Source organism: Colius striatus, chromosome 1, assembly GCF_028858725.1.
Source record: "Colius striatus isolate bColStr4 chromosome 1, bColStr4.1.hap1, whole genome shotgun sequence".
NCBI lineage: Eukaryota > Metazoa > Chordata > Aves > Coliiformes > Coliidae > Colius > Colius striatus.
In genome coordinates, this window is record NC_084759.1 from 198,413,860 (window position 1) to 198,436,534 (window position 22,675).

The 22,675-nt window shown below is 37.6% G+C and overlaps 1 protein-coding gene across 8 annotated transcripts in view; it reads right to left on the reverse strand.

The window, feature by feature from the left end:
* SEMA3D (semaphorin 3D) overlaps nucleotides 1-22,675 on the reverse strand; it is a 141,637-nt gene that overhangs the window by 14,433 nt on the left and 104,529 nt on the right. For all 8 annotated transcript variants that reach the window (XM_062019784.1, XM_062019790.1, XM_062019802.1 and 5 more), the window contains exons 9-15: nucleotides 20,829-20,943; nucleotides 20,346-20,415; nucleotides 19,549-19,693; nucleotides 8,348-8,570; nucleotides 5,321-5,409; nucleotides 3,582-3,623; nucleotides 2,170-2,327 (exon numbers count right to left, since the gene is read on the reverse strand). In XM_062019784.1, the coding sequence (XP_061875768.1) occupies nucleotides 2,170-2,327; nucleotides 3,582-3,623; nucleotides 5,321-5,409; nucleotides 8,348-8,570; nucleotides 19,549-19,693; nucleotides 20,346-20,415; nucleotides 20,829-20,943 (842 nt within the window). The remainder of the gene's footprint in view (nucleotides 1-2,169; nucleotides 2,328-3,581; nucleotides 3,624-5,320; nucleotides 5,410-8,347; nucleotides 8,571-19,548; nucleotides 19,694-20,345; nucleotides 20,416-20,828; nucleotides 20,944-22,675) is intronic.

The following is a 22,675-nucleotide window of genomic DNA, read 5'->3' on the forward strand; positions in this document are numbered from 1 at the left end:
GAATGGTGGGGGTTGGAAGGGACCTTTAGAGATCATCTAGTCCAACTCCTCTGCAGAAGCAGGTTCATCTAGATCAGGTCACATAGGAACATGTCCAGGTGGGTCTTGAAGACCTCCAAAGAAGGAGACTCCAAAACCCCTCTGGGCAGCCTGTTCCACTGCTCTCCCACTCTCACAGTGAAATAGTTTTTTGTGTTCCAGCTTCATCCCATTACCCCTTGTACCATAGAAAAAAGGGATGCCCCAACCTCCTGATACCTACCATTTAGATATTTGTTAATAAGATCTACCCTCAGTCTCCTCTTCTCCAGACTAAACAGCCCCAGTTCCTGCAGCCTTTCCTCGCATGAAAGACATTCCAGTTCCTGATCATCCTGATGGCCAGCGCTGGACACTCTCCAGAAGTTCCCTGTCCCTTCTGAGCTGAGGAGCCCAGAACTGGACACAGTATTCCAGACGAGGCCTCACCAGGGCAGTGTAGAGGGAGAGAAGAACTTCCCTTGACCTGCTTCTATGATTTAGTTTAGTAAACAATTGAAAAATATTATTTTCATCTTTGTGGACAGAATTAGAGATAGTGATCTGACATGCTCTACTTTCTTCCACAACTAACTTGTCTGCTAATCTCTGGGTGTAACTTAAACACACTGTGATTCAGTGAAATTTCTGTGATTTAAATTCATTGTTACTTAAACTCACTGTGCTTTAAAAACAGCCTGAACAAAACAACCCAAACCAAAACACTTCTGTGCATGATTTCACATTTCTCACAAAGGGTGCAGATAAATAAATAAATATTAAAATTTTTATTAGATGAATTGGAAACCCAGAGAAGAACTGTTTCCTCTCTCACAGCCACATTGAAGATAAGAGGAGCGGGAACTCCTCTGAGCACAGCAGTGCCTCTGCAGGATAGTGGATTCCTGAGGCCTAGCTGTCCACTGTGGTAAAAGCTGTAGACATGATGGAAGCACAGGCTGCTATACAGAAGACAAATATTCAAGTAACTGATCTACTGGAGGATTCCCAAGGCCAATCACCCGTCCTTTGTTTTTAAGCCACAGACTTTTGGCCTTCCCACCAAACCGCACATCTGTTAAAAAGCATAGGCCATCAATCTCTCTGTCCCATCCCACCTCAGACTTCAGCAAGCCTCACGTGTCACTAACTTTGCAGTGAGCCTGAACACTTGCTTTTCTCCTTTCTTTTATGGATCTCTGAATTTAGTTTGCCTTGGCTTTAAGGGAAACACATAAAGCTCCTAGACACCATGACATGATAACCTATGAGTCATTAACTTCAATGGTTTGTCTAATTGCTCAAGTTCCAGACCTGCAGCCACTAAGGTAGAAAGTCTCATTCCAGACCCTGAGCTCAGACTACAACCTCACTGCAAGAATTACTGCCCAAACGGGAACAAAGAGGGTGTGAAGGATTTTGGCTCAACAAGTTGGATCTGAGCTGTGGCTAAATTAGCCAAAAACTCCAAGAGACACATACAGCACCTTAGGTACTGTACTGTACTGTACTGTCTACATATAGTATGTTCTCTCTCCATGCAGATTCATGCTGCTATCTTAGATGGTGAGTACAGAAAGTTCAAATGAAGCTTCTTTCACTATGGAAATACTGCTCCTAACATGGTCAAATCACAGGACTTAAATCTCTGTCTCCCTCTCATGGCTAGACCACAAATACAATTATTTGTTAAGATCAGGGAATTAAATGTATTTTATGATTGGCCACTCATACTACGATACAATGATACTACGATACTATGATACTATGTTAAAATCCATTTTTATAATTGTGGTGGTGTCCCATGCAAAAGTCAGAAGCTGAAGAGAGGCTCTTGCATTTCAGGCAATTAGCCACAACCTGGACCTCCATTAGAGCATCCTGTGCCCTAAAGCATTTTGAATTTAAAAAAAAAAAAAAAGGAAAGTGATAGATTTATGATGTTAACTGCAGTAGCTGAGTTAGTCACACACACTTAAACAAAGCTATGTTGTTTTTCACAGCATTTTGAGCAGAAATGGCCGGAGTATGATGACATTTTAAAGGAAATTACATGCTAAGTAAAAAGGCAGCACGTTCTGATCCGAATCCTCTAAAATTCTTGCAAGTTACAAGATCTGTTACAGCATGCTGTATTTTTTTTTCTCTTACCTTTTAGAAGTAGGGGCATATCTGGAACATGAATTTCCATCCCAGGCACAGTATGGGTCTCTGGCAAGACAACAGTCTGCACAAGCCTTCCCATACGTGTGACATCTGTGCAGAGAGAGCTGAACCAATCCATCTCTGGAACCAATGTACAATTGTTGCTGCAAATCAGGCAAAACAAATTAATTAGGGGCATTCTCTCCAGGCAGTCCATTTAAAAAGTTCCCTTCTTCAGTACCACACTTGCAGACTTTCAACCTTATCCCAGATTTTACAAAACAAGGGAAAATTCTTCCTTTACTGTAGAATGTTCTCATGGTTCAGTGTGAATCAGCCAGTCCCCATCCAGCCATGACAACACGGCAGGGAGGAAACGAGACTGCAGTCCTGGAAAGACACCAGCACTCAGCACCCTTACACCTTTAGATTTGCGCTGTCATAAAAAATTAGAAGCAAACCATGGAAGGAATGATTTAACAACACCTTTAAAAACAAGGGGCTGGATAGCCATGATATTAAGAGTCTAAGAACTAGGGATGACCTTGTGTGAATAAAACTTCATCTTCTCCTTCTGCTCCTTAGGTGGGATAGGGATAATATTACTTCCCTCTCCTCACCGTGTCAGTAGATTGCCTGTTGTGACAAGGGTGGTCCAAGTACTTGCTGTTGAGCCAGAGCTGGCTCATACAATACCTCCAGCTGGCTTGCCACCTTTTTTTCAGGGGAGATGGGACCCAGCTGTGCTGTGCGTGCCTGAATGGCAAAATACCTCCTCCCACGTGAGGAAGGCGTGTTGTACAGAGCTCTCTGGCCACCTCAGCAGGACAGGGAGGGATGGCTCTGGTGTCACGCTGCCTCCAAACATGCACGTAGCCATCATACAGCTCAGAGCTGTCATAAATCCATTTCCCATCACGAGATTCCCAACTGGGACTGGACCCTCTGCTGTCAGGATTGGACCACCCAGATTTAGACTGTAGTTTTAGAGGAGGGGGACTGTTTTTCAGTCTGTGGGTGAACAACTTTTAGCACAATGAGGCCCTGATCTCTCTCTGACTACTAATAAAAATAACAACAATAATAGTAATAATAACTTATGACTAGATTGTAAAAAGAGAAGTAATTCCAGTGTCCGGAAAATGAGTGTGCATTGACTTCATTCACAAATCCCACTACCATATGACTAAAGATATGTTTCCAAGAATAATTACGAACTTGGACACACAAATTAATGCTTGTAAGTAAATATGAATTTATGCAGGCAAACAAGTTCAAATATATCTCCTTCTTTCCGGATACATTTTAAAGTCATCCATGGAAAGCTTGGCCAGTAAATAACAAGCATCACCTGAAAATAGCAGCTACATGTTCAATGTACCATATATTTGTCAGTAATTAAATGAGCTTGTGATTACCTGCTTCTGAGAAATCTCCATGGTCGAGATAAACGAAGGGTGCTGGAAAATGAATTAGTAAGGTGCATTAGTTTAACATACAAAAAGTAAATAAAACTATAGATCCCTTTGCTTGGTAAATTCATGCTTTCAAAAATAACTCCTATAAATTCTTCCTCTTGCTTACAAGGCAAATTACTTTAATTCTTAGAGTTTGCAATCTGTCCCATCCTGGAGACTGGCAATGAACTTTTTCATCAACTTCAGTTCCTATTAAGTACTATTTGAAAGGCATAGATGACATTTAAGGGAAACATAGGCAAATCCTCTGCAAGAGGATGTACTTCACTGCTATGACAGACTGAAAGTTCTGCCAATGACTATGTAAAAACAGGACAAAGCTCAGAGTATTATCTATCAGCTAATAGAAGATGATTAATCTAAGCCTATTGTTTAATGTTATTGCAATTTGAGGAAATAAGGGATGTTTTTTAAGTCCTTCAACTACTCCAATTTCATGGATTCAAAACCATAGAAGCAACAGTTATAAATGTTACCAATAAAAACGTGAAGGAATGTCTGCTAAGCAGGGAAAAAACTGACCTTATTTTTTTTTTTTAAATATCATATGGTACATTTGCCCTTGACGTTATGTTTCAAGAATGTAGCAAATTAGTGCACATACTGAAACCACTGATTACTTGGCAGGCCACTGAGTAATTTTGATATTTTCAAAGTAATATTTATAATTGATGTCCAAGACATTGGGAAGAAGACTGAGGGATCCTTTAAATTGAAATTTCATTGTACACATGATATATCAAAAGGTATATGGAGAAACATAGTCTACACTATGTAAGTCCCAAATTAATCTCTAGTATGGGCAAAAACTTTGGCTAAGACCTTGTACGGCACATAGGAGACAGGATGTGTGAGAAAGTAATTGAAATGCTATGGATGCAAATAAAAGTTGATGAAAAAGCAGGGTGAAAACTGAAGAAGAGCTATACAGACTGTGAAAAAAATAAAATAAGAATGTAAAGAATGAAGAAGGATCTACTAAATGGAAATGAAAACTAGTAGAAAAGACACAGGACTCCATCGAGGACTCCCTCACCAGCAATAAAGTTAATCAGAAATCATGCCTGCACAACCGAAAGGAGGTTTGGGCTTTTTACAAGCTTTATTTACGCAGAAGTCACTGGTGTTAGCTGGGCTCCAGTTACTTTTGTTCTTTATCACTCAGCCAGAATAACCAAATCAAAGTGGTCAAAAACATTGAGTCAGCCTTCACCAATAAACTAAAACACATTGATGATCAAAATTAACTTTATTTTCTTTGCTTTCAATTTCTAAACTTGTTATTTTAAAGAATATTTGTGGAATTTGTTTATTTGTTTTTTGTTTTTTTTTTTTTAATAATTGTATGAAGAACAGTCCCAAAGCTGAGACAGTACAAAAATTGGCATTAAAAATAAAACACTACTAAATTAAAAATAATTAGGCTCATAATATTTTGAACTAGAACAAGGCTGGATAAATGAGTGTTTCTATGAGTTTGAAAAATCATGTTCCATTTGGTTCTGGACTTTTTACAGTTGACTTGTCCAAAGAATACCAAGGCATTCAAAAATTTACATAATGTCCCTCTGGAACTTTGAAATAGTTCCAGTAAACAAACAACCAGACAGACAAAGCCAGTTTGGTCCATAAAGTCCCCTGAACAATATTTAATTGATGTTGTGGCTATTAATGCTTACCTTGAATATCTGCAGCTCTTCCAGGACCACCTCCTCCTTAGCCCACTTCTCCTTTGTGATACTTACAACCTTAAGGACAGTACCTATGTCTGAAACAAATGTTCATTATGTAAAATCCACTGTTATGTTTCAATATATATGTGCCACTCTATTTCATGCCTGAAGATAAAGCTAACACATCAAGGACGTAACCTTCAAACAACATCTATCCTTAGCTGCATATATTGCAGTCTCTCCAGCTCTATACTATACATTTATGGTTTTACTGTATGGCTGAGCCAACACAATTGTAGGCTGCTCCTGGTAGCAGTGGTCTAACTTACAAACACAAACACAAACACACAAGCATGACTATGCTGCCAGCTAGAAGTTTCACCACACTTCCTTGAGGCACAACTGGGGCCCATTTGAGCCCAAAGGTATCCATTTTAGGGGACTAAATTGGTAGAGAACTATTTCCTTTTTTGTTCAGAATTAATTTTTATCCAATATAGTACCTTATATCAGGAATAGGTTTCATTTTAATGCAGGGAGTTAAGCAGTGCACTTTTTCCATCTTTTCCTTTCACATCAAAATCTGAACAAAAATGACTTCTTCAGAGCTATATAGATTTTTTTTTAAATTAAATCTATTAATCAATTTTAACCTGCATCCCTGCTTGGTGGATAAAAACCAGCTGCTCATTTAATCTCAGACCATCCCACTTTGTTGAGTCTTGAATGACTTTTAAGAGAATCCTTAAAAACTGCTCAGGAGAGATGGGCTGGATGCTTGGAGGTGCAGTGTAGAAATGACACAGCACAGATGAGCCCTAAGCAGTGTGCATATGATAAAATGATAAAAATAATATAATACAATGGAAAGAATGAGATTTGCATTGTTTTCTGAAACTACTGAAGATCAAGTTACCAATCAAAGCCAAGAATTATGTCTTATGTATTACAGTATTGTTTGTTTGTTGGTTTGATGTAATTGCCAAAATCTGCATATGTACAAATTGGTTGCATACATTCAAACATATAATAAGCTTCTGATCATTTGCTGCTCAAAATTTCATGGGTTACTTCATATACTTATATTCAGTCCTTCTATATAATATTTGAAATTTTATCTCAAGTTTATTTTTCTCCACAAGGCAAGTTTAAAGGGTAAAATAGAACAAAAACATGTGTTTGTGGAAAAAAAAAACCCAATTCCTACTTTTAAGGAAGGCACTGCAGTTAAGTAACTATCTGCGTATTATGGAGTGCCACCTAGTGATTGCAGGTCCATGCTGGCCTTGATGCCTTTAAACTGCAGTAACGATTAACTTGGGAAGATTCAAGTTGCTTCTCTCTCACTACTCCTATGAAAAATTTTATAGTGGAAGATAGCAAACATCTAAAAGAAATCTCTAAAATCTAAGAATATTTTAAATAATTAACTCATCTTTTTAGGCAGCTAAGTTTTAAATTCCCATTTCTCACTATTATCAGAAACAAAGTTAAGTTTTGGTGAGTCCTCCTAACTACTAGGCATTTCACATCTTGGGAATGTGTTCCCTTTCCTTCTTTGTTGACTATATTAAAGCTTGCATTCAGAAAACAACAGGGATTTTCCATCATCACAGATAAAGCTTATCCCCTGCCCTCTCAGGCAGCGGGGAAGCAAACACTGTAATATTCTCTTCTATGAAACTTTTATTTTCTCTCTGACACCACTGCACTCGATTTGTGGGGATCATAGACGGACTCTCACACTGTCTTTGGAAGAGTTGTGAGAGGGATGAAGGTGAAAGACATAAATGGTCCAAGAGAGAGGCTTTCTCTGGACTTATGTGTGTGACAATGCAATTGGGAAGTCCTTGAAGGCAGTGACAACACACATTTTGTAAGAGGAGATATTCTGTGACAATTCAGTCTTTTCTTCAAATCACTTCAGAATATCTATACCTATTAAACTATATCACATAACAATGAATTTGCTTACAGACAAGGTAAAATTCTGTGCAACCCAAGAGCACTGGGGTAGGATTCAAATAGGAATCTTAATTTCACTGCAGTTCATGGCAGTAGTTCATCCACTACCGTTGGACAAATCTTTTCACTTCCATGTACCTTAGTTTTACCTGCTGTGAGATGGGGATAACGGCAATGACCTCCTTATTGAAGAGCTCATATCTACAAGCGAGAAGTGCTTTATAAGAGCTATTACTAGTGAGAAAATGTTATATTGTGGATTAAGAACAAGAAATTTCAGTGTAGTAAAATGGGAGACTATAGTTTTAGAAATGTATGAATAGGTATGGTAATATTTCTTAGCATACCATACTGTTGGGTAATTCACCCAGTGAGTCTAAAATTAACTACAGTAAAATTAGACTTTTTCTTTAAGGCATTAAACTATCATAAAAATGTAAATACATACATAATCATCTATAGAAAAACTACAAAGCAGGTTTCTTCCCAGACAGAGTAGTTTAACCTCGCTCTGTTCAGTCCTGGTCCTCTTATTTGGAGCTATTAATGTTGCTAAATTATATCTTTAAAAGTATTTAAGTGTAATTGTTGCCTTAGGCTCAATTTTAAATCTTTCTTAGCTTTTCAATGTCATATGAGGTTTAATGCTGAAGCACCATGTCAATGCTGATAACAGGAAGTACTCCTTGAAATTATTAAGGTTAATTTGTTTGTTTATTCATGTGCTGCCAGCAGGAATTGGAGTTAGACTACTCCGCAATGTAAAGACATGTACAGAATGGTACTCAGAAGGTAAGACAGTTCAGGCAAGACCCTTAATTGATTTATCACCTAGGGACCAGGAGGCATCAAAATCCCAACAGCAGCAATCTCTTGAGCTGACAAATAAACCCATCTTAATGTTTGCATGAAGACCTTGCACAGATTCAGGGGCATTGAAATATTTCCCTAAGCTGCATACATAGGAAAAATATGTCAATCAATAGGTTTATTCAGGGTGTGCTGAACTAAAAATGTTCTTAAAGGACGTGGTTTGTGCAAAATGAGAGTAGAAGTCCTCTCTCATACCTGTTCCTAGGAAAATAACATCGTATTGTCCATCCTCTGCCATGACATGATCCACCACAATCTGAGTCAGACGATAGTCCACGTTGATTCGGGTGAACACTGGTCCTCCTGTCACTGGGTAAACTGATTTGTACATCAGTGGATGGCGTTTAATGAAGCTAATGACTTCATCGGGAAAGTCTCTGGTAGACTTTATGAGAGGATCATAGGTTTTGCTTGGACACTGAACATAAGAGAAAGAAGAAGAAGATGAGAGGAATATTGGGGAAAAAAGTACAAGTAATCTGCAGGATTTTTTTGTGTGGTAGGAAAGTTTTTTGGTCTGGGTCAGCTAGATTGGTTTCTAAAGCACAGTTGTCAGTGGCTGATAACATAATTTACAACTGAAAAAGCTCAGTGTTGTTTTAAAAGCATAAGTGCACACCGGCAGTGTTCTCCAAAGAGTTGTTTTCTCCCTCATTTTTCCACTCTCTCCTCCTTTGTTTTCATTTGTACCTCTCTTCAAGATCTCTTTCCCTTTATCTTCATTTTCCATTATCCTGCTCCTATCTACTTTCCTTTATCTTTTAAAACCACTGAAAACTTGTTAATTTGTTTCATCTCACTCATTTGTACTAAGAATTATAAATCTTCAATTCCTGTTAGTTATACATCCATATCTGCACCTACCTACAGAGATATGCAAACTTTGAAGTAGAATACTTAGAGCCCCATCTTTCTCAGGCTGAGATTTTGATAACCTAAATTAAAACTTAGAAGGGGAAATAACTTCCTTAGCTTCTCTAAGATACTCAGGAAAACAAGATGGTATCAGAAAAAAAGGTGTCTGTTTGATGTTGGATAAAATAGAATTAATTTATATTTATTACATTAGCATATCTGTAAACACAAACTACTAAAAGCCCCACAAGTTGTTCAGCTTTATCAACAAACTGTCTTTAAGATCACAAGCAAGACCCTTTATGTTTCTTCATCTGGTAGTGTTCCTGAAGAGAGTACAAAACATGCCTTAATATTCATAGCACTATCAGAAATAATGTAAATACATTAAAAATATTGTCATCATCATCATCATAATTCAAGCAACACATTCAGTACCAACGTGCCATTTTAACTTTTTTTTTTTAATCATTATATATTAGAAACAGCAAAATTTATCCATTTAACAACAATCCAGTAATCTAGGAAAATATCTAATTTTTATTTAAATATTGAGAAACTGCTTGTATATAATACCATAATAGCACAGGCCACAGGACATTTGGTCTTATGAATAAGTCACAAATTCAGTCCCTGTTCAAGTAGAAATAGAGTTTTCTGCAAGAACACTTGTGAAGCTAGTAAGAAATCAGGTTGCTCAGGGATTTTTTTTCTCATCCCAAAGCATCACTTGACCACTATTGCTTCATTTTTTTAAACCACAGAAATTCTCAGGATGGGCTCAGTACATCTGCAATGAATTTCACTTCCTCGTTCCCTACCTTATCACATTGGGTATTTTACGAAGACAAGGAAATCAGGCCTGGAATGAAGGAGTCTTCTTGTGCTGAGTAGCTCTCATTTCAAGGCACAGGTACCAACATGCTGTTAAATTTTTTACATGCTGAACAAGTTTAGTGCAGCATCAGTGTGACAGTTTCAAGAGCAAGTCTACAGTGCCCTCCCGTGGCTATCATCAGATAATCCCACGTATTTAAACTGCAGGATCTCCTAGGTCAAAGTTTTTCTGCTTTTCGTATTTCTCTTCCTCCTATCGAGGCTGAGTTTCTGTCTTACTGATGCAGTGAGTCAGAATTGGGCAAGATCCTCACCAGCATGCCCAGACGCTAGACTAATGGCTTGATTTGTCTTGGTTGATATGCTCAGTTACTGGGACAGAAGGGCCCTAGTAAATGCTTTAACCATGTTCATCTTTCCAGACTGAAATGTTGACATTTATCCTTTCCCTGTATATGTCTTGCAATCAGAGGCCATATTTTTTCCATGAATTGCACCTCCTACACCTCCTTTTTTTTTTTTTTTCCCTAAAAAACACAGATTCTCTAGATGCCAGATGATCCCTGTAGCTCATTATTTCTCCGATGTGACTTTCCTTACTCATTCATATAGCTGAAACTCTTGCCCAGGCTCATGGCTCAGCTGCTTCAGCATTCTTTTCTCTGTCTTTGAATAGCACAGTACCATCATCTTCTTGTCCAGACAACTGCTATAGCTATCACTCCCTCATTTATCGCTGGGGTTGGCTCTCATCTCTATTAGACCCATACTGATTAATCTGTTCAGCTGTTTCTTTGGCTTACAGAGTCATTTGGTTCTCATACATCTTGTTTGAATATTACCCACAAACCTACCTCTTCAAACTCCTTCAAATTTTTCCCTTCTGTGGCTTTCAGAGTGAGCCCAGGTCAGTCATGTTGGTGACCCATCATCTCTCATGTTCATCTATCTCTGCTTTCCTTCTCATGGCAGTTTGTACCTCTTTTCCATCCTTTGTCATACACTAAGTCTCTAATTCAAGAAAAAAAATCTTGTGTTTTGACTCTGGAGACATCTAGATGTGTTAATGGGGCACTACAAACCCTGGATAATAAGATGACCTGGAAATTCTATTCCAATTGATAACACCGTTTCACATATAAACTGATGATAGTTTCTTCTTCTACGTATTTAACTATGTAATCCCTGTGTTTCCTGGCAGGTGGAGCTATAACACAGTCTGTGAAGAACGAAATGTGGTTTAATAATGCCTTTTCATTCTGACAGATGAAAGCTAAGATTCACCCTGAAGTTGCCTACAATCCTCATTCATGGCTAATTTTAACTGAGAAGACTTCAGGTCACATTTCCAGATCTCCACGTGTTCAATCTATGGTGTCAGTTGAGGACCTGCAGTTAGGATTTTTTCCATTATGTAAGGTTTGGCATTATCCAAAACATATGCATCAGAGACCAGCACACACAGCACAAACGGGCTGAGTGTGTCCCTCCTCCACTAATGGTAAACTCCCTTTTCACAGCTACACAACACCAGCCATTGGCAGTGAATAAACAGCAATAAGCTTTGTTTTTGAAGGTAGATATCAGTTAAATAATTTCACAAGGAAATACATGCTTTTGTATTGTATAGTAAAAGAGACAACAGAAAGGCTGTGACAAAACAAAACAATACAGGTTTTCAACTTTGATGTAAAGAAATAAAGTGAACCATCATATAGCATAAATTATTCAGACAGAAAAATAACTAAAGAATTGTGTGCACATTTGCTACATAAGCAGTATGAGCAGGATGAACATTTCTCCTTGCCTTTAAATAACCAAGGTCTGAGTTTCTGTCTACTGATTTCAAAAGCATGTCTATCTTTGCAAGGGTTGAATCAAAGTTTGTTAGAATCAAAAGAAACACATATGATTTAACTGCCTTTGGATCAAAATTTTGCATCAATTCATTTCATATAGGATGAAAAAGAAATTCACTTCCCTTCCCCATCCATGCAGTAACTTTCCCCTCTCACTGTGTACTAGAGACTGATTTTTCCTTTTATGTGCGTTTTCTGTGGTACATGCTCTCAGTCACTACTCCTAGCTGCAGACTGCATCTTCTGGAAATTTGCATATTGTTCACCTATTCACAGCTCAAACCCAGAAGACTTTTTCTATGGGAAAAAATGAGAGTAGCCACATGAGTCTTTAAGATGTCCTAGGTTTTTGCCAAAAATGCATCAACAAAGGAAGATCAATGATATCACTTATTAAAAACCACCAGGATAAAACGTCTACCAATACAAAACTAAAAAGCTGTTAATCGCAAAAGCCCAAACCCTACCATGCATGATATACAGAAATCTTTGCCAACTTACACAGATAATTTAGGAGAAACAAGGATGAAGGATCTGATCCAAAGATCCGCTTACGTCAACAGGACCTTTTCAATTATTTCTGTGGGCTTTGGATCCCATCCTAAGACAGCATGACCACCAAGAACAGCTGGACAGGTGTTATGCTTGGCCTGTTATGCTTGGCCAAGGAATTTATTTCCAGACACATCGCTCACTGTGGCATGATGGATGGAACAAGGGAACGAAAAATTAATTCTGGCCACCCTTTGGCAAAGTCCTCAGGCAGCTGTTTTAAAGTTGTGTCCACCCATCATTGCAGAACAATTCCTGTAGGCTTGTGCTTCCTTTCATAGCAATCAATAGGATGTATGATAGTAAAAGCTGCATGGACAAGTGGGTGAGTGAAGTCGCCTTTCACCTCTGAAAAAGTGAGTTCATATCCTGTTGCATGTCTCATGATGGTGCTAGTGATCACTGCCCAGTTCCCAGAGGACATGTATTCACAATATCAGCAGCAGATGCTGTTTCAGATATGTTACATCTCCCACTGGAGACAAAGAGATTTTCATTTATATTAAATGTAACAGGAACAGGTTGGCAGTGGCTTTTGATGTGGACTGTAACAGAATTTGGATCCATAAAAGTTCTTATTACATCATCACCATGCTCCTCCTGCTTTTGCAAGAGGATATGATTCATCCCACCTGACCTGGATTCTTATCTTGGCTGTGTGTGAATTGCACAGTGAAGGTGTCTATTTCTTCCCTTCTGATAGAAAAGTTTAAACAACTAGTTCAGACTTTATACTTTTCTTCTAGATAGCTTACATCAATAAAATTTAATTACATTTAATTAGTAAAATTAGCACTCTTAGATAAGAATCCTGTAAGAAACTTATTCACCATCTAATTTATTCTACTGAGGTTGCTTAGGCCTTCACTGTTGTGAATGGTAACATGATACAAAGATATGTATTAAGTAATAAAAAGTAGACACAGACAAAAAAAAAGGAAAAAAGTAAATAAAAAAACCCCCACAGAAACAGAGTTGGAAGTGCTAAGGGCCTCTCTTTTCAACTGCTAGACAAACTTTGTGGCACGAAACCTTTAACGAATTATTTCAATAGTTACTTGAAGTTCTTTTAGTGCCTTCTGTGTGAGCTTGATTTGACATTAATCAACCTAGACTAACTCCTGATCCCAGATGATCTACAAAGATGCCTTTTATTACCCCATCTTTTATTTTTATCTAAATGTAATCAGGAGGTGGTAAATTAAGATTAATCTTTCTCAAATAAAAGCAAACACACACTAACTTAGCAACACTGTACATATGTAAGCTTTTCTCCTTTTTTTTTACCAGTCTTATTAAATTTGCAGCTTAGCATAGTGCTGGATGTGTAGATCTCACACAATACTGAGACATACGGTGTGACTGTGTTAACATGATGTGGGAACCCTGGCCAAGATTTTCAAAAGCTGGTGCCAGAATTTAGGCTCCTAAATAAACCTCCAATTTGCCAAAATGCATAGCACTTCACATCATCCAGTGGAGTCAGTAAGAACTGCTGGATCTAACACCTATTAAAGTTTGACAATTGTTTGGGAATCTAACTATAGGGTATGTAACAAATCATCCTTTTATTTAATTCTGCATCTTTAGCAGCACTTCTGTCTACTGACAATTTTAAAGCAGTATGCTGTTCCCTGTGAGTTTGGCAGGGGTTTCTATTTCAAGTGTGTTGAAAATCCCAGTTTAAAATTGATGTGTCACATTGAGACTTTGACTAACTTAACAATGAGACTCAAACACCCATAGGCTAGATACACAACAGAGACTTGATAATATTGAGTGCAGTAGGCATCTGTTGAGTGGATTTTGCAATGTGAAGACTGGGAATTTTTATGTGTTTCACAAGGAGACCTAAGTACTACACCAGCAAGTCACCCTCTTGGGAGCATTTGAAGTAGCCAGGGTGAAACACTAAGGATCAAAATATTTCCTAAATCTTTCCCATATCGGGGAATAAGATGTCTTAGTCTGGGCTTTCCTTCTATGGAAAATGTCCCTCTATTCCAGGCCTGTGGACCAATATCATCCTGGGAGCTTCTCATTCCTTCCTGCTGAAGGTGTTTGCTTTTCACCGGATAATTACCTCTCAGCTTAGCCAAAAGTAGTAAGAACATTACTTAGATGTTAGCCAGGAAGGGATAAAATCTGTTCTCCTATGGAAAGATCTCTATTTTAAGTGTAGTAAGAATTGGAGCACCAGTCCCTACTTCAGAGGGAATGAATTAACCACATGGTCCTTTTTCCCCCAAACTCTTGGTAAATGAATATTGAACTAGCAAGGAGATATGGCCTTGTAGACAGCATTTTCCTGTGATGTAAAATCTTCCAAGCTCCAAATATCTTCCCTTATCATTGATCCATCAAGTAAAATGCAGAGAAACAGAAGAACTACTTTTCACAAGTCAATTCTGTGTTAAATGGGAACCTCTCAGACACTCAATACACTGAACTTTATTTGTAGAGTATATAATGAAATGCAAAATCTGAGTTCTGAGGGGTTAAGATCTAACACTGAGGACTAGGATGAACTTCCAATAAGTACTTTAAGAAACAGAGTGCTTATAAGTTTATGATCTTCTGTGGATTAGATGACAGCTAAGAGATGACTTTTGGGGTATAGATACTTCTATGTCATAAGAGATTCGACCATAAGGCATTCAATCCAAGGAAACTTGGGTTCCTGAGTGGCCTAAAACCCATGTGACTCCTCTGTAGTCTGATGAGAGTTGCAAAATCTATTTTATATTTAAATATGTCTGTAAAAAGTCTTAATGCTTCTCTACAGGATGCACGAGTTGTCCCAGAGGAATTGAGCACTCATCAGGAAGACTTTCACATCAACCTTACAGCTATTCAAAGTGAGCATGGAAAAGTGCGTGGGAGAGGGTAATGATTAAGGTTCTATAGGGTGCAAACAGTGTAAATTTTAAATGTAATCAACCTCACTCCAGCCTGCCACAAAAAAGCACAAACCAAAGATCCCTACCAAATAAAATTAAGTCAACTTTGGGTTTTCTTTTAAGAGTCTGCATCTCATTGGATGTGTGAGATTTGTTCCACTCTGTTCCAGTGTTTGTCTTGAGTACTTTGTATTGACTTACCATTTAACACACCTGTGTTGTTGATAGAAAAAGCTGACACAAGAGACCATTAATCTGAGGCTAACTAAGCTGAGACCAGCTAAGCAAGTGAACTTGGCTTTGCAGGTGGCACTTTGCAATTCTCTGCTGGGTTTGCAGCACTTGAAAAGGCTGCTATGAATTGAAAGGCCACTCATGCCGGGGAGAACATGAGGTTGGTAAGTAAGAGGAGGTGGAGGAGGCTTTCTCAGGAAAATAAACTGATAAAGTGAAACATTTCACTTAATTAAGTAACCTCATTTACAGTGGGGAGATCAAAGGAAAGTGGAATTGGAGAAGCAAAGAATGCAGTCTATCACACAAAAGATCAGGTGCAAGAGAAAGATAAGTCTAAAAATAACAAGGGAAACCCCGTACAACCCTCAATGTTTTATGACCACACTTATTAAAGTAGCAAAAATAACCAGACGAGAGAATAAGGGAGGCTTTTTGGCAGACAACGTTTCTCTGTGGCACAGTCAAACCCTAATGGAATGGACACCACATCTCAATCAGCCTGTGCACTGGATTAGCAGAAGAAATAAAGGAAGGAGAAAAAGTAATAGAGGGAAATTAAAAAAAGGAACAAGAAATAGATCATAGGAGAATCTTAGAGCTTGGAAAGGAATTTGTTTTTTAAAAAAATATCCAAAAATTCAGGAACTCAGGTCCATATTCAGATCTGGAGTGGAAAGGGGTGAGACATAAAACTCTTCAAATGAAGAAAAGTAATGTGCTAAGCTGTTTCTTCTTGTGGAAAAGAACTGACTCAGACTGCAAGAATCTTACTTTGTTGATTTAGAGCTGTGTTTAGAACCTTTGGCAAATCAGTTAGTAAAATATCTAGGTCTATCAAAAACATTTGGTGTTGCCTTGGATGGCAGCTAAAGTCCTGTGTCCATCAGTAGAATAGACTAAGTGTTAATTTGCATCTTTAAACACTGATATTACTCTGAAAATCTGACCTCAATGACATTTACTCACCATCAACAAAATGAAGATGACTCCTGCGTACACCATCAGAATTTCCAAATGGGCAGTATGAGTTGCTCTGGTACTGCAAATAGTTACAGCTAAAGAAATAAGCTAGAAAAGGTTTTTCCCTCCAATTCACTGAAAATCTTGTTAAAATGTCTGCTGTGATTACTGTGAGAGCATTATGAAAACTCTGTTTCAGAATACAGAATACACTTTAAAGAAAGTCCCAGATGACTATCAATGGATAATTTCTTGGGTGAAACCCTAAGAGACTGAAGAAAACTAGATTTGTTATCTGGGGACAGCTGCAGATATGTCAGTCCAATTTTTAAAGAGTTACAGAAGACAGAGCAAAAGCTCCCTTGGTTTTCAAATCACCCTTTGTGTCTGGCCTGCCTGACACAGGTTTTTTCTGTCCTTTTTTTTCCCAGCTTCCAAATTGAAATAGATTGGAAGCCGTGCTTCTGTTTAATTCCCATTATTTCCTCTTGGTCTTTAATACCAGTGGGAAAAGTTAGAGAAGAAATGCTGTATGTTCTGCAGCCTCAGTGGTGTGGAGTGTGCCAGAAATGCCCAGCACCCTGTTCAGGGGGTTTCACAATGCCAGAGGGCAGACAGCCCATTCTATGACACCCTGGGCATTGCCAAGGCATGATATCATGGTTATGGTGGCAGTTTATCTCAGACACAAATTGCCACAGGAAGCATTTTGTCAAAATTTCAATTTCAAAGTGGTCACAGCCTCCATAGTGAACAGCTTTATTTACTTAGGAGATAAAGGCAGCTGAGCAGAAAGTTAAATTAGGGTAAGCAGTCTCCTGCTTCTGTATAAATGCTGAAAGGAAGTCAATGCCTCTCTCAAAGCCAAACATCAAAGGAAATGCATTTCCTACTATAGCCATTTTTAGATCACCAGTAACTTAAAATATAAGAAATACGAATCAGGGTAGTGCTGGTTATGCTTAACTGCAGGCAACACTTATGTAGAGCTTCAATTTAAAAAATGTTCAAGTAACTTAAAAAAGGAGAGGTTATCCCTCTTTGGCTTTGTTCTGAGCATTCCTGAACCACCTCATAGCTGGCAAGAAATTATGAAATTAAGCTTTAATTAATTAATCATTTCAGCATTCACACTGCAGCGGCATCACATGCTGCTTGGTGTCCTTGCCTTTGAGCACTGTGCTTTTTCAGATCCCAGCCTAAATCTGTTCATATCTAAAAGTCTGGCATAGCCCAGTATACAAAGAGACCATGGCATGAATCTGCTTATTTGGATACCCTATATTAAACTACTGAGCTTGAAGTATGTTCCAATCCAGCTCACTAAGACAATAGACAAATAACTATGCATCTACTTTATCTACATGGCAAGTATTACAGATATGTTTCCTCGGAGGAAAGTGATCTACACTTCCCTTCTCAGTCCTTGTTCAGACAAGCTCCTATAGAAATCCACTGAGTATGAAGGTCCTAAGGGTTTTTATGAGACTATTTTCTCACAACCGTTATCAGGTGCTTAAAGGAAGCAGTTGGAGAGTTAAGAAGCAGCTTATGGGAAATATCCATTTATCTTTAAACTTGCTAACTTTTAAATAGTTGCAAGCATGGATATTCAAATCAGAGATAAAGATCAGCATTGACATGCTTCAGTATGACATGTTTGCTTCCTTGTGAATCCCAGCTCAACCATGTGATGGCTAATACACTAAAAAATGCAATGAGCTTATGACCCGTCTATCTGTGCAGAGTGTTCATCCTTATGGGGCACTCTGATTTTTTCAAGAGACTTATTTTAATCTCTTTAGATGCCATGAGACCAGCTATTGTTCTCACTGGCACCATTTTTGTACTTAAATCTGAACGCATCTGAACTTCCTAACCAGTAATGGAGTTGCACAAGCTTAAAAAAATAAATAAATGTAGTCTCCTTTTCTGGGGGCACTATATATTCTGCATGAGAGAGACATGTAAGCATGCAGTGCCTAAATTGCCTAAATTAGGAGTGTATTTGCTCCATCAACACATATCCTATGCAGGCCAAATGAGTCTCTGGATCTGCCTTTTTCTTCACAGAGACAGCTGCTCTCTGCAACTCTCTTGCAGCTGAGAGGAGGGAATCAGAACTCAGGGCCTGACCTGATGAAGCCTGGGATTAGCGAGTGCAGCAAACAGCATGGGCTTGGACTATACAATTGAGTTCATTGGAAAGATGATGGCAAACAGAGAGACATGAAGAAATATGTGGAAGAGAAAGAGCAAAATAAACTAGATAATAGGGATGGAAACAAAGGTTCCACCAGTTCTGGTGTCAGAAAAATAACGCAGAAACACCCAGATGGCTTCTAGACAAGGTACCAGCAGCACTGAACACCTGACCAAAATAATGTAAAGCTCTCTTAAAGCATTGCTCTTTTACATTCTACAGACAAAAAGTGGCTAAAAATTATGATGACTTTTTTAAAGGAGATGTATTTTTTGGAAATACTATTTTCTTCCTCAGCTGTAATGTAGGTCTGTGTGTTTCCAAATTTAACACCTAGACAGAAATGGGGGAAGAATTCTTTAATAACGATTTCAAAATTTCCCTCTCTGTTTTTGATCTACTTGTTACTTTTGAAGCCTAAGAGACAGGAGTTTAGAAGTGTTTCCAGGTATTAAACTTCTCTTTCCTTCCTATCATATTTCTTTCATCCCATTTAACCTCCATCAACTAACTCATTTTTTCACTTCAAAACATGATGCACGCAAAAAGACACATAATAGAATCAATGACCGTATCTCATGGAACAGGATTTTAACAGACACAAAGATAACAGAAATACAAGACTTCAAATAAAATACCTTATCACAACTTAATACACCATAAATAAATGCCTTTAGCTTTTTATGAGGTGTTGATGCCTTAGAGGTGATCCCATTAGAGAGAAATTCATCTGTACAGCAGGACACCACAATATGACAGAAATCAGGAAATAGACAGTCTGGACACAAAGTTATCCCAGAGACATGGAAAAATGTATATTTATATACCTAGAGGGTAGGTGTAAGTCTTAGCTGTCAACAGAAAGGAAAAAGTTGAGAGGATAATTTGAAATATCCTGAGTGGAAAATATAAATTACCAGTCTGGGGTGGGAGAGTGTCAAGTATGACTGCTTTTGAGTAAAAATAGAAGTATGTAATTAAGGAGACACTTACTGTACCAGGTCTGGGATACGGGATGCGACCTTCATATTGTACCCACCGATGATCCACACTCTCTTTGTGGGCATAAGGGCCATTGAAAACAGCTCTGATATCTGCCATGCTGTACACACAAACTGCAGAGCCCTTGAAGACAGAGCTGAAAATGAAGATGGATTGATATACATTTTGCAAACATGTCTTCAGTGTACATGCCCCTTAATTCAAAAGTTCTGGAGACAAAAAAAAGAATTAATTTCCTTTTTGATAATTTTCTATGGAACATCTCACTACTGTGGTTGAAAAAGTCACTAATTAATTAATCTATCCCCTTGAGATAAAGATGAGTAATTCTTCCATCAACTCCTGTCTAAAAAATAACTGAAAAATCACTTTAGAACATAGTGCGTTTTCATCCTAAGAAAGTGAGTTTTCATCCTAAGAAACAGCTGATGTCAAGTTGTTGCTTAGAGAAATAATACTTCATGACAATGATTTGTCTTAAATAGTAACTATTGGCTGGTCATTAAATATGGTTAAAATTTGTAAATTCAGCTAGACAAAACTGAAATAAATTAGCATGCTTTTGTTTGTTAACATTTTCACAATAATTCTCAAAAGTGAGGCACAACATTTATCATTTCCATTTCTCAGAATATCGTCCTAAGTGACTACAGCCCCAATATTATAAATCTTATTCAGTCTCTCACTGTTCCCAGCAATCAGGATCTAGTAATAGAATAGTTTAATAAAAGGCCTAAGTAAGATCCTCAGCATTTGTTTCCAGAGGCAAACGTGATCCTAATGCATACCTTGTTGTAGTGAAGACTCCATAAACAAGCGGGTTTCTCTCATCTCTTGTGGAAAGTAAGAATATATCTTCTGCAATGGGAAAAATATTTTATTAAATATCTATCGAATATTTCCACATTAATCATTTATAATTTGGAGATTTGCAAATGTGTAACAAAGCTTTACTTTTTTTTTCTGAATTTTAACTTCTCCCATGTGAATTTATGCAAAGATTTTGAAGTTCGTCAATTGCAGATAGTCTTGTTTTTATATGAAATAAGACTTTCAGTTTCCAGATTTTGGAGTGAAAGGGTAAACTCCTCATATTTCTGATCAGATTAATTCCAAGCATAATTAAAGTCTTCTGATAAAAGTCAGAGATATTATCAGCACTGTTTGGAAGAGAATTAATATCAGAATAAGACATGGTCCTTCTACAAGCAACAAAAAAATCCCAAGTAATATTGATGTCAAAATAGGCCATTAAAGACAAAAGAACTTACGCAGCTCATCAAAATGCGTGTCTGCTCCCTCAGGACCAGGAATTGAACACACAAGCCTGGCTTTCAGGAAAGTAGTCCACTTGTTTATTAGGCTCCTTTGACCTCCCATATCATTCTAATAAAAATAAAATAAAAATACTTAAATATTAGACAAATAAGAGTTTTAACAGATGATGTTTGATGGTAGAACAATATTCACTGTGCTTCTTCAGGCTGATTCCACAGTTTGATTTTACCACAATGACAAAGTTGGGTTTTTTTCTTTTTTTTTCATCCCCAAAAAAGCCTTTTTATAAGTAGATCCAGTAGTCGGTTCTCATCCCAGACAGTGAGCAACTCACATTTCCTCATTATACTCATTATACTATTGTGAAAAGATATGTCTAGATCATGTCATTTTTTTTCACTATCATGTTGATTTTTGCATTTAGTTGTTCCTCAAGACCTTTTAAGACAGCTAATAATAATACAGAACATTTTAGATAGATTTCTCAAAAAAGAAAAAACATACTCATAATCCATTCTTGCAGTGTAAATATTGTGCTGTGGATATGCATTCCAGTGAAAATCAGTCATGTTGTTTTAAGAATTATTCCTATGGACATATCAGTCTGTCATCCAAGAAAGGGATTCTTTTTTTCATTTATTTTGTTATGGGTTTCCAAGATATGTGCACACTTATCTTAATTTCTTTTAGTCACTGGAGAAATAAATAAATCTATAAAAGTTTACTAGAAATTTCAGTCACTCACCTGAAGGGTAGGTGTCCTACTGACTTGAATCAATAGAGGAGTAGGCTTTAGAAGAAAGTTTTAAAGTTTAAGAATCTGGAACTAGGAGTTTGCTTAAGAGCTTACCTTCTCTCATTGACTACTTGAAAAATCAAATGAATTACATTTATCTGTCCCCTTTGGCCTTAAATAACAGACCTATTTAGATTCCACAATGCTATTTAAGTCACAGTTGTTTTCATAATAGAAAAATGTAAAGGCAATGATATTCCAATGGGAACCAAGAATTCAAACACTTAAATGCTATCACTAACAGTAGTCTACCAGCTGTAGGTTTTGAATTATCACATGAAGGCACTTACTTCTTTTCATTTATAAACTCTGAAGTTTAGGAGATGTGTGCTGTAAATTTTAGCATCATAAATTTGGTCATAAATATTCCTCCCCTCTGAATTAATATAGGAGAAATGGCTTTTTTGTTAATTGACTTTGCCACTCTGAATGTATAGAACAAGCTAGTAGGAAACACTGGGCGGTGGAAACAATATAATATTTCCATAGATTTTATTTGGCCCTTCAGGGATGTATCATAAATATTATAGGCATTCAGAAAGATGATTTTAAGTGCTCAATTTCAGTTCACAAAGCATTAACTTTCTCTGGTAATCACTAACCATTTTCCCTTTTCAAATACTTGCTACTTTTAAATAAGTTAGCACAGTTGGAAATGATTCCTGCTAATCTATCACCTTTGCAACCTCCTTCTTGATTTCCTGAGGTCCTGACAAGCCTGCAGCTTTGCATCTAACCAATAGATTCATTACAAAGGTGTCAAAATTAGCAGCCTGAAGCCAATAGTGAAAAGAAACTCTGCATGTGTGTGTTCTGTTCAAAGGCATGGCAGATAAACTTTGTGGTGTAATTAAATCCAAACAATTACAAAAGTAGAACAAAGAATCCTACAAAGCAATAAGCATTAAGCTTTTCCTTCCTCTGGCAATTTGGATTAGCTAAGCAAATCCGGTGTTGCAGGGCTTCCACTTTGATTTCTGGTGGATGCAGTTCAGTATCACAAGAGATGTGATGTGTCCAACCGCCTGGCTAGGATCAGAAAGC